At 35.2% G+C, this 13,646-nt stretch overlaps 1 protein-coding gene across 1 annotated transcript in view; it reads right to left on the bottom strand.

The window, feature by feature from the left end:
* Nucleotides 1-13,646, bottom strand: part of Noc2 (Nucleolar complex protein 2) — a 173,640-nt gene that overhangs the window by 33,126 nt on the left and 126,868 nt on the right. The window contains exon 12 of the mRNA XM_090407937.1: nt 2,324-2,539. Within this exon, the coding sequence (XP_090264063.1) occupies nt 2,324-2,539 (216 nt within the window). The remainder of the gene's footprint in view (nt 1-2,323; nt 2,540-13,646) is intronic.

The raw sequence follows: 13,646 nt of genomic DNA, 5'->3' as shown, positions 1-13,646 counted from the left end.
GGGATATGAATGGTGTAATCTTTACCAGGTATCTCAAAAACAAAAAAAAAAAAAAAATGTTACACAGCAGCAGTTTATTCAACAGCTCTGAAGGAAAAATGCTGTGGGAAACTGACCAGAGGTATGTTGCTTTTGCAGGACAATGCACCTGCTCACAGTGCTCATGAAACCCAACAGCTAATACATAACTTGGGTTTTCAATATCTATCTCACTCACCCTACCTGACTATTTCCTATTCTCAAATTTAAAGAAAGACTTGAAAGGAACAAAATTTACCACAGAGGATAAAGTCATTTGCAGCTGAGGACTAGTTTGTGCAATTAGAGAAAGTTTTTTTTCTCAGAGGGCTGCAAATGATGCAGCAGCATTGTAACAAGTGCATAACTCTTCATGGGGAATATGTTGAATAATGTGTGTTACATGGTTCTATCGCAATTCCTTCATGGTGATTATCACAACTTTTTAGCATATCATCGTGTAAGTTGTCAACTGAGAACATAGCTGATGTTTTCAATGTTCATGCCTATTTTTGAAGTTTATTTTTGTTGTTCATTTTATAACAAAATTTATTATGCAAGTTATCCAATCTTGTTCAAGAGTCCTGAAGACTTTCCTTCACTTTTTCAATAGCCTCCAGAACATTCTAGTACCTTTGTGATATTTATCTTTTAAATCATTAGCAGCCTATTACTTCTGTTTTTCTGCTTTTATATACTTCACTATTTTACATTTTGACTCACTTGTCGACTTATTTATCAGGATTTCTCTTTAAATTCTTGAGTTCACCAAGTTTTGATTTTGAGTCCATGATGAAGTTCTGATTTTTATCTCCTTGCAGTAACTTCACTACTGCCTTCCTGAATCAAAGAATGTTTTCTTCAGATTTTACCAATGAGTTTCCTGAGATTAAGTTATTGTCATTGGACTGGAAACCTTGGTCAGTTCTCTGCATTCCTTACACTATGTAGAGGCTTCCTTCTTTTGAGCTTAAGTGATTTTGCTACTTAAATTTAAAAAAAAAAAGTTTACATCAAAGATTACAACTACAGCATATGAATAATTGCACTTATATTGTTGTTGTACAAATATACACTTATAACTATGTGTATCATTCTACCAATCGCAATTCACAACCTAGCAACCAATTCTTTTTGCTGATTATTCTAATTATCAGGAAAATCATTTCCCATCTGTCCTGGACAATCATGAGGCTTGTTTTTAAGTCATGCTACAAATGGCGTTCCTTTATGATTTCATTAATATAAACTGCTGTTGTTCTTAGATGATGTTCCTTTGGCTACAAAGTATCATATGTACTTAAGGAACTCTGCCACAGTTTTCCAATGTAGCAAAAAGTGAAGCTTGATGTTGATTTCTATGACCAGAAGATTGATCGCGATGATGGTGGCTCCAAGCTTGTGGATTTTTGGATGAAATAGCTAATGTACTAAACCAAAGTGGCTATACAAACTGCAATGCTAATGTATTTTCAATATTTTGGCCAATATCAAGGATAGTTTGAACTATGCAAATAAAACACAAATGAGCTGTATTGCTTACCTGAAGTCATAAGGTATATTCGAAACTCACTGAACAAATCAACGAGTCTCATATATACCACTTCTGTTTATTTTTATTTTTTACTTCAATGATAAAAAATAAGATAAAAAACTCTCCATAGGCATTCTTTAAAAAAATTCAAATAATCACAGCTCCTTAAGCATTCAGTAAAATACACATCTGTAACCCTCAAAAAATGTCTGCTATAAGAGTGCCTGACGTGTACACATTCTTCCTAACTAGATATGTATATCTCTGAGAGCAGGTATAAAATAAACAGGAAGTAGGCTACTTAAGAACTGTCCAATTTAGACTGTACAGTATTGATTGACTTAGTAACCTACCTCTACATCAAACTTATAGGATTAAAGGAAGAGAGTCTTAAAAAGTTTTTTTTTTCACTTGGCTACACAGTAAAATATACTTGGTAAGAAATTCTATTCTTATTAAATCCTTTATCCAAGAGGTGTAAGTAAACAAGTAAACTTGTGAAGCATGCTTGGATAAAGGATTTAACAAGAATAATTTACTGAAGGAATAGTTTGTTATGTTGGAAAGCATGCTTAGTGAATTTCTTCTGAACAGTATTGATGACAAAGAGTTGTGGCCAGGATTTTTTTGGGGGACCACTTATAGTAAGTACATAAACTTTACTATAATAAACATTATAATAATAATATTTATAGTGAATTTTAACACTTTAGTCTTATTCATGAATATTCATTTTTATCTGTACAAGTTTTGAAATCCAGTATTTCTTACTTGAATTGTTGCCGGTAATAATAATTCAGGAAATCCTATACAATGACTCTGAGAACAGAGGTACTCCATCAACAACTCATACATGCGAGTTATAACACCATCTTTAAAAGCATTCTCCTGAAGCTGGGATTTGGACAGTTTCAATATACAAGAAAAGTCAAGCGGTTTCATGCTAAGAGATGTATGCCTTTTATTAAAATCCACCATATCAAATACCTAGAAAAACAAAATAATATCTATCATAGGTGTATACACACATACTAAATAAAAAAACAATTCAGTTTGAATCTTAGATGTGCAACTTCCTCTCTTTTCAAAGTTATTTAGAACATATAATATGATTTTTGGAGATTTATAGAACAGCAGTAATTAAAAAAATGACCACAGATATGTTTTAAACAATAAAATAAAATATTTCCATTGAAACTTAAAACTCAATCCATTACATTACATAATTACTATAACCTACAAAGTCTTGCCATAAATACAGTTGCAACTTCTGCACAGCCCCCCAGACTGTCCACAGAATTGTGCAAGCACAGTTCCGTTAGTGGTGCTGTGTGCAGCCAACACTCGTGTTTATCAGCAGAGAGAGAGAGTGTGAGTTGTCTAGCTGTACAGGTTAACATGCAGTATGGAGATTATGAGAACCATGTAGCTGTAATAGCACTGCACAAGGTTGAAATGCAGCCATTTGTTATTTTTAACAAGCTAAAAACATTCATAATCAGTAGGATATTTGTGTATTGGACTATTAACTGTTACAATGATACAGAAGACATATCTGACCACCAAAGAACAGATCAAGCAAGTTGCATTAGGCAACAACTTCTGAGGGCTCTGAAGGCACACCTCCACTGTGAAAACGCAGAAGGTGAATGTTTCACAGGGAAAACGATGTCACATGTACTAACTGATGACCTGAAGGTGTCATTCTACTGGATACTTCCTAACATCACAACTCATGCAGCAGATAATGATAAAATCAAAGGTACTTCTCCAGTGGTATGTGAACAACAGACAGAGATACCCTCTTCACAGATGAGGTTTTCACCATTGAAGAGTCGTTAAACCACCAGAATGATAGATGGTCGCACAGCACGTGTCATAGTGCCCAGGATTCAGATGTCATCACCCTATGCCAGTGATGGTTCGGTGTGTGTGTGTGTGCATATGCAGGGGGGCACCAAGTCACATTTCTACGAGAAAAGGGGTCAAAACCACTACCACCAAAGTGTATCAAGATGGTGACCTGGAACTTGTGGTGCAGCCACACAACACAGTAGACAGTGGATCAAACAATAGTGGTAGGAGGCAAATGTGCCCAACCACATATCACCATCTTATTGGATGCCTGCAAGTCCCGATCTGAATCCATTAGACTTCAAATTGTGGTTAAAGCTTGAGAGCACAGCCTGCCAGAAATGATACTCTAGCATCGCCAGCCTGAAGGTGGATTTGGAGTAAGCAGTGGCAGTGTCTATGTTGGATGTTGTGCGTGCCACCATCAATATGTGGCCTCACAGACTTGAGGTGTGCATGAAAGCAAAACAGGGAGAGGATTTTGAACATTGAGTGCTGCTTTATGTACATTATACATGTGGTTTGTATGTGCTGGAAGATGTAAACTATTTACTCCATCAAGTTATAGCAGTATTTATGGCACCAAGTGGTCCAAAATTAATGAACGCACGGGTGTGCGAGGATTTCATGTTTTGCGGCATAAAATATGTATTTCTGATTCCTATATGCAAATCATATATTTAAAATGAATATATTCATAGAGAAAGGCATTAACATTTATAACATAATACCTGTTATTTTCAGCTGCATTTCATCAATTTTATGTGAAGACACTACCTACACTTGTTAATTGCACAAGTTCACTCTTCCTTGAAGAATCACAAACTAATTTTTTGTTTTGTCTTAGACAACTGAAAAATATTTCAATGAGGTGTTCCTTAGATTTCATCACTCAAAAACCCCGTCAATTTCATTTCTTGAATTAGTTACTATCTTGCCAAAGCAAAAAAAGACGCGTTCAAATCCTGTCTAGGATGTGAAGAATCTTTATCAGGACTTTTCAACTGAAAGTAAGTTAGCCAGTCTCATATGAAGGTGGCATGGTTTTTCCTCTCGGAAATGCAGTTTTTTTTATCTCACAAAGTAGGCAGACCAGCCACCAGAACACACACAATTAAAGGCATAATACACTGGCCTCATAGCCTGAGTTGCTTTGGCTACAAAAAGCAAAAATTGAATAAAAGTTTTAGAATCACAGAATAATACATGCAATAATATACAGACAGTTCCACTAGTCCAAAAACTAGCACTATAACCAAAAATATTCTGGACATTTGTCAATGGTTGGCCAAAAATACAAGGCTGAAAATTTTTCAGCTGTTTACTACATATTGAAAAAACTTGAGCACAGAGATTTCAAGAGGAATGATATTCATGTGTGGATGTTGAAGCAAAGGCTGTAGATTGTTTAAACCAGAGGAAACAAACAGCAAACCACAACAAGAATTTGGTGTAAAGGTAAGCAGCTAAACAAGTCACAGGAAGACTTTTGGTAAATATGGAAGCTAACTATCAGGAAAATTGCTAAATATTATGGGGGTTATCAAAAGGGCTTAGAAATTAGGAAAAAATATTATAAAACAAATCAAATATGATAACGTTGACATTAAAAGTGATATACCAGATGTATAGAGTAACTACTTTGAAAGACTGTTAAAAAGAGAGAGAGAGAATGGTAAAAAAACATTCAAAGGAAATGCAATCAGAAGTATACATCAATACTTGAAGCTGAAAAAAAATAAATAAATAAAATAAATGTGGAAAGGCAGTAGAAGTAAGTGATATTCAATGATGAATGCTCAAATATGGAGGTATAAAAGTTTTAGTAGCTGCACTGCATAATTCCAAAGGCTAGGTCAGAAGGTTGCATTTCAAATGATTAAATCAGAATGCTTAGATTAGATCAAAAAATCAGAAATGGAGGAAAAAGGTCTGTAAAAGGAATCAAAGATGATAAAGGTGATATGAAAAAGTGAGTATAACTGACAATAGAGTACATATCAATATTTGAGGTAAAAAAAGTCATCAAAAACCTGAAATGTAGAAAGGTAACTGGAATAGATGATATTCAACCAGAAATGCTTAAATATGGAGGCATAAATGTTTTGCAGTGGCTACACTGCATAATTCAGAGGGCATGGACAGAAGATTGAATTCCCAATTATTGGAATAGAGCTCTCACATTACCCATCTATATATATAAAAAAGGAATAATGCTGAATGTGAGAATTATAGATGAATTTCTCTATTAAGTGTTCCAGGTAAGATTTACACAAGCATACTTAAAAAGGAGTTGAGAAAAATTGTGGAAGAGAAAGTTAGAGAAGAACAAGATGGGTTCAGTCCAAATAAAGGTTGTCAAGATAAGATCAGATTTTCACTTTACAACAAATAGTTGGGAAATCATGGAAATATGAGAAGAATCTGTAGTTATGTTTTGTAGATCTGGAAAAGACACATAATAAAGTGTCAAGTGAAAAGCTTTTCAAAACATTACAATTATATGGAGTAAATGGAACATTATACAGAACAATATATATAGTCTATATCAAAGTTATTAGTCAGCAGTTAGAATTGAAGGAAATACAGGAAGATGGTTTGATGTAAAATCAGGTGTAAAACAAGGATGCACATTATCTCCATTCTTATTCATTGCATATATGGATCGCATTATATCAGGTATAATAAAAATATTATACCTGATATCAAACTTAGCTCTTTGCTTTATGCAGATGCTGTACTCCTAAACATATCTAGTGCAAGTCTCCAGGACCCTCTAACTAAATTGAATAACAGCAGTTTAACAAATTTGGCATGAAAATTAGCAATAAAAAGATCAAAACTATGAAAATGGACCGGAACATAAAACTTCAGCTTCATTCTCAGTAGAGAACCTATAGAACATATACAACAGAATAAACAAAGTTGGTATGGTAAGGAGCCACCTGAATAAATTTATATGGGATAAGAGAGAAATTAGCCATAACACCAAACTAGCACTATACAAGATTGTTCAAAACCAGTTTTAAGTTATGGATCTGAGAGTTTGGTTAGAAATAAAGCACTTCATCAAAGACTAGAGACCACCATAGATATGAGGATTCTGAAAAAAAAATAGGGAGTGAACAGATTGCATTAATGGCAGAATCATATTAAAAGTGAAGGTATTAGAAAGGAACTTGACATTGTTAGCATTCAAGAATGTGCTGGCAGAGCTAATATAAGGTAGTACAGTACATTCACTTGAATGGACGAGGAATGGATAGAAAAACAGGTGTTTGATTCAGTCAGAAGTGCCTTGGAAGCAAGAACTGTTAGATATGACAACATTTGAGTGCTGAGAAGTAATAGACTAATTTGGAGGAAATTGGGGATAGGAGTTATTAATAATGTAAACTTAATCATGTAGTGCTGTCATAGTAGCCTGAACACCCCTTGAGTGCACACATCAGGAAAATGATGATGATGATGGATCAGGACTCTCACAATCCACATCTATAAAAAATTTAAAAAAATGCCAGAATAACTGAGGAATTTCCCTAATGAGTGTTCTAGTAAGATTTATAGAAACATTTCTGAGAAGAGGCTAAGATAAATTGTGGAAGAGAAATTCAGAGAATGAGTTGAATTCAGGCCAAACTAAGGTTTGTTCAGATCAGATCTTCACTTGAACACAAATAGTTAAGAAATCATGGAAATATAGCACAAATCTGTATTGTAAATCTGAAAAGGCATATGACAAGGTGCCAACAGAAAAGCTTTTGCAAAATGTTGCTCAAAATTATATTATGTAAATGGGACATAATATCAATATTGGAGTTGTAAGTCAGCAGTTAGAATTAAAGGAAGATGGTTTGATGTAAAATCATATGTATGACAGGTGGACAATATTTCCAATGTTATTCATCATCTATATGGGTCACATTATGAAGGAAAGTGTAAGACTGGATATCAAAATTGCAGATGTTAATTCTTACAGATAAGCTTATATTAGTTACGCATAGCTTTTAATTTTTCAGGAAATGACAACTTATACTAGAATATTAATTATAAAAAAACGTCAATTAATGCCTTCCTACAATTAGGAATCACAAAAAACAATGATATGTGTATGCAGATACCAACACTGAGCAAATAAGGCTGAATAAAGGCAACTGAAGTAGTGTTTCCTAAATGGTATCCCCTAGTGGGCTAAATTGGGTTGTCTTGGTCACTGGGATGACAATCTTAAAATATATGCTTCCCAAATTTGGAGGAAGTCTCATGCACCTCCAATTTATTGAGGTTTGGAAAGTTTTTCAAAGCTGATGCAGATTCGAGGAACAGTCTTTCCATACTTGTATTTGCTGAGCTGTAATAATGGCCTTTTTCCAGCATATCCGTGGTGGGTATCCAAAGCATGATCAGCAAGTCCTGAGTGGCTGTATTGTTGGAACTGGATGTTGTCCCTATGTTCAGATATCCTGATATTGGCTGTCCTGCCTGTTTGGCCATAGTGACAGTTTGCAACTGCAAGGGACCTGATAGATCTAGGGGATGTGGCTGGTATTTGGTGGAGCAGATAAGAGATGCCAGTTTCTTATGTGGTCTGTAAATGGTTGTAAGGTCATATTTCCTTAGGATTTTTGTTAATTTTTCAGATGTGCCTCAGATATATAGAATGGTGATAGATTTTGAGTAATCTCTGATTTGAAGGGAGGAGGTTGTGGTTACATGTTTTAATATTTTTAGGGTTGTAGCAACTGGCTAAGAAAGTGTTGAGGATATGGTAAGTTCAGCAGGTAGGGCACTGTCATCCAAACTGATTAATTTTGCCCTGTTATATAAGGTTTTTAAAATTCCATATTGTGTGTGTGTGTGGGGGGGGGGGGGTGACTGCTGATGAATGCATCTACCTGTATGTGTAGCTTTTCTATAAATGGAGAATGCCAGGATCCATCAGGCTGGCACGTATTCAGAGTATCTAGGAATGGGAGACTGTTGTTGTTTTCCTTTTCCAAGGTAAACTGGATCCAAGCCATTTAGCCAAATGGAGAAAACATAATCCACGTAGAGTAGCCAAACAGTGGGTTTATGTGAGGCAGAATTTAAGGATTTTTCTTCAAAGGTCTACATAAAGAAGTTGCACAAGGGATGGAGAGAGAGTGGAGGCCCCATGGCAGTCCCCTCTATCTATTTGTAGAATTTTTCTTGCCAAATAGCTCGAGTTCAGAGTGAACTGAAATAGTGCTGAGATATCGGGAAGAAATATGACTTGGATGAGGTCTAAGAGCAATTGGTGAGGTAGGGCACTGTTATCCAAATATACCTGAATAAGGAGGAGACATCGAAACTGACCATTACATCAGTGTTTGGAATGTGAGGTTTTCTATACTGGCTTTAAAGTGGGCTGGGTTTTTTTTATGTGTGAAGGTATGTTGCCAGTATACTGGTGAGCAGTTTGGCTAAATTTTGGGCTAATTTGTATGTGGGTGAATCAATGCCATCCTTAATGGGACGTAATGGCACATTTAGTTTATGGATTTTTGGTAATCCATATATAGAACTACCTGAATGCTTAATTTTAAAATTTAAATACTGTCATGCTATTTTCTCCTTAATATGTAGGATCAATGGCCAGATATGACAAAGATTATTTATTGATTTTGCATATGGTGAAGTCCATAATTCTATGGTTGTAATGTAATTTTGTCTGTAAATTGTGTGTTCTGTGGCAAATTTGCTTGTAAGGCCAAGTAATCAGGTTTATATGGCTTTGTTAAATCTGATTAGTGTTATAAGACTGCAGTTAATATCCTATTTGCATAGTAGTCTGCTATGTCTGTTCAACTCCATGCATTCTTTAGTTATGCCTGTTGCATAATGATCATTTCTCTGGGAAACCTAACTTTCCAGGAGAGGAAAAATCCCACATCTGTACATGACTAAATAAGAGCTGGAAAGATGGCTATAATTTGAGGAAGTTTGATATAAAAGGTCCTCGAATCTTAGATAAAAATTAACCCCCAATCTTTCCATAATGTCACTACTGATGATGAGCTACAAAGAGTCTGTAGTTAGTAATAATTAATTTTTCAGCCTGACAGGCTGAGTGGATAGAATCTGTGATCTCCAAATCATAGGCCATGAATTAGAATTCCATCATGAAGTGTAAGACCACACCAGCAAGTAGAAGCTGCGACAGTAACAGTTATCATAAATTATCTAACCCTTAGTATGCCAGCAGTACTAATGTGCTTGCAAATTTTCATTTCATGGTTGGAATTCATATAAAAATATCGAAGTAAATAAAGTGTTATGAAATGTTTTACATTCTAACTAATAAATCTAAACCTCAACTATTTTCTTTTTTCTAGTAAAGAAAAAAGAAAATTAATTGGTGTAGTTGCTTTAGTCAATGTAACAAGTTGCATATTAATAAGAGACTGGAATAATATTTTTTTAAAAAAACAATACAGTAACAGCAATTGGAAATCTTTTACTAACAGACAATTAAATCCATGGAAATCATTATAAGGTATGCAGAAATGTGTATGCAGATATTAATTAATGCAGAGCAGAAGTTAAGGTCCAGTAGCTCCTATACACCAAAACATGGTTCTCATTTTGTTGCATCAAATATTTGCTCTCAAAAATTAAAGAATCAATCTTCCTTTATTTTCAAAAATGGGACAGGATAACATACTTTGAAGGATCACTTGTGAGAAAGAGATATCAAGAGTGCTTGGACAGTGATTAAAAATGATATTTTGATTGTAAACAGAACAATGTGACAGTAAATAGATGAGAATACAAAGCAACCATAACTGACTGAGCTAATAGAAGCTGCGATAGTAAATGACTCAATCGAATTATTTTGGTTTTTTGTGACCACATTTTTATTAAAAAAGACTGTTTTTTCGTTAGTCTTCAGACTAATATCTTCAAGGGTAAAGATAACTAACAGTTTAAAGCACAAACTATAAGAAATTACAAAAAAAAAAGTTCATTTGTTGGTATTATGAACATCAAAAAAGTTCATTAGAAAAATGGGTTTTTTAACGGGTTTTCGATTGAACTTCTTAACCACAGAAACCTCCGCATGAGTAAATTACTCAGCTCTACCTGCTTAATCAGTAGGGATGGAAAAGGACTGTAGTAAGATAACTTTGCTATTCACAAATATAAACTAAAAAATTAAAAATCAATATTTAAAGAATTAAAATTAAAAAAAAAGTTCAAAAATTATTGGTAGCATTAGAAGAGCGGTAGAAATAAAGATGAATTCTGACAGAGCAACAAAAAGTTTTTAACCCAAGAAAGTCAAAAGGAGGATATTCCATATTTGGGGGACACAATGAAATGGGCTATCAATGCAGATAATATGCATGAACAACACCTTTAAGACTAAAGGTGCAAAACAAGGAAAGTGAGATCTTATCTCACTTTCCTACAATTGAAAAAAGGTTGAGAAATGAATGTCTGTTAGAAAAAAATGGGTGAATGTAGTATTGGAAATAAAAAAATTAACATCAATAAGCTCACTGAACTGGATCCAGAAAATTCTGAAGGTTTGACTTTATCCACATGTATTTGTATTTTCAAATTAGTCAGTGACCAAATCAGTTTGAAATCACCAGTTTTCTCATCTGATCACTGAAGTTAAGCAAACCTGAGACCAGTTAGTACTTGGGAGGGTGCTGCTGGCATTAATTATTTTTGAAGCAAGTGAGTGTGAGAATGACTAAGTGAGGGACTTCAACTATGGAGATATAGACTGGAAGGAAAAAAGATCACATGGCAAAAAGAAAATAGAATTTATATATCTGCTGAGAGATAATTACTTAAGGCAGTATGTGATGAAGGAGACTAAGGCCAGGAGAGTATTGGACCTGGTCATAGGATCAGAAGAGCTATCCATAAATAAGTTGACAACATTCCCTACAATTGATGAAAGTGACTATGCAGTCTTCACTTGGAAAATTGTAAAAGATGAGAAATATTCAATCAAGAAGGTATTTGTGGAACTACAAGGCAGGTGATTATGACATGCTTAGGAAAAAGCTTAAATCTGTACCATGACATAACACACTACAGGGTAAGGATGTTAGTAGTGCATGGGATATAGTTAATGGGTCTTCTAGAGGAAGCAGTATTAAACTGTGTATCTAGGGTAAGGAGGATTAATCAAGTAGGAGTTAGATGGATAAGTAATATCATTAAGCATGAACCGCAGAAGAAGAAAATGCTGTGGAGGGTATATAAACAGAAAGGTGACTGGCAAACTCATGAACAGTACAAGACTCAGGCAAGAAACATGACCAGCATGGCAAGGAAGGCAAAATCATTATGAGGAGAATTTAGCCAAGCAGACCAAAGGAAATCCCAAAGAGTTCTTTCATTAAGTGGCAAGTAAGAGGAAGAATAACTCTGGAAGTATAACCTTAATGAGTGATGATGATCAGAAGAAGACAGCAGCGGATAAAACAGTTGAGTTACTACTTTGCAAGGATATATCATCCTAGTGAGGTTACTGCCTTAACATATGTGACAAACTAATGTGCAACAGAAGTAGATGAATTGGAGGTTTTGAATCTCAATATAAATACAGCTGTGGGATTAGATGAAATATCAGCTAGGGTTTTGCAAGAATGTGCAAGAGAACTGTCAATGCCTTTGACTAAGCAGTTTAATTAGTCTCAGCTCTGGTAGAGTTCCAAGTAAGTGGAACGAAGGCAAAATTATTCCGTTGTATAAGGGAGGTTCTAAGACTACAGTAGCAAATTATAGACCAATCAGTATCTCAGACATAGTAGTAAAAGTACTAGAAAAATTGGTAAAAAAGAGAATTCAAGAATGGGTAGATAAAAATATGATACTGTATGAGAGTCAACATGGCTTCGTGAAGAGTCGGTCATGCCTTAGTAATTTACTAACTTTCTATAATAGGTGACAGCTGAGTTGGATAAAGGAAATGGCTACATGATGGATTTTGCAAAGGTATTTGGCAGAATACCACGTGAAACACTGTTACACAAATTAGAACAAATGGGGATGGATATGACATTGGCTAAGTGAATAAGAGGGTGACTGCTGGACAGATGTCAAAAAGTAGTATATGGAGGGCAGAATCGAAACAAAAGCAGGAGGCTAGTAGTGTGCCAGAAGGTTCAGTGCCGGGACCATTGCTGTTTAATTTATACATAAATGATATAGGAAATAACTTGAAAGGAAATATTCAGTTGTTTGCTGATGACGCAAAATTAGGTAGTCACAATCAAGAAGATGTAGAGAGCCCGCAGGACAATTTAAATAGGCTGTCAGTACGGACAAAAGGTAATGGGTGTCAGTTTAATGTCTAGAAATGTAAAGTTATGCACTTTGGGATGAGTAGATTACAAGTCATTTATCACATTGATGGCACTGTACTCCAGGAAATAGATGAAACTAGAGATTTACTGGTGGTGGGGGTAGTAGACAGAGAGTTAAAGTCTAGAGGATATATTGCTAAGGTAGCACATATTACTTGGCTAGTGAAGAACACATTAACAAGTAGAGATAAGGAAGTTGAAATTTGTCTTTATAAAGACTTAATACACCCACATCTGGATTACTGTGCTGAATCTAGTCCCCTGGGTTTCTTGGGGATGTGGAAGAGGTGGAGAGGATTCAGAGACGAGTGACCAAGATGGTGAGTGGCCTGTGAAATGTTTCCTATGAGGATAGATTGAAGGTGTGGATTGCAGAAGTTGGCTGATAGAAAAAGAGGGGATATGATAGAAACATTTACGTTGCTTAAAGGATTTTATAGGATAGATGCAGGAGAAATGTTTCAGCATTTGGGTAGAGGAACCAGAATAAGGAATCATCCCTGGAAGTTGAATAAAGGTGTGGCCAGTAGGGGTGTGAGGACTAGATTTTTTGCTTGGAGAGTGGTGAATGAGTGGAATCATTGTCAGGTCAGTTGTGCTTTGTCTGTTAATAGGTTCAAGGAGAGGTATGCTAGATTGGGTCTCCCGTAATGAGTTTTCGGACTCCATGGGTGTCCATCATCATCAAATGCCTGACATGTACCCTCAAGGGGTATACAGGATATGATAGTACATGAAAAATTTGCATCATTACTAACTTACTATCTACAATTTTCCCCCAAATCAGTCTGTCACTTGTCAAGACTCCAATATTATCATTATCAGATCTTATATTTCTATCGTCTAAGGCACATTGTACCGTATCAATCCACCTATATCTTGGTCTTCAT

The sequence above is a fragment of the Typopeltis vanoorti genome, chromosome 2 (assembly GCF_054136105.1).
Source record: "Typopeltis vanoorti isolate ZY-2024b chromosome 2, IOZ_Tvanoo_1.0, whole genome shotgun sequence".
NCBI lineage: Eukaryota > Metazoa > Arthropoda > Arachnida > Uropygi > Thelyphonidae > Typopeltis > Typopeltis vanoorti.
This window is presented reverse-complemented; position numbering and strand designations above follow the sequence as displayed.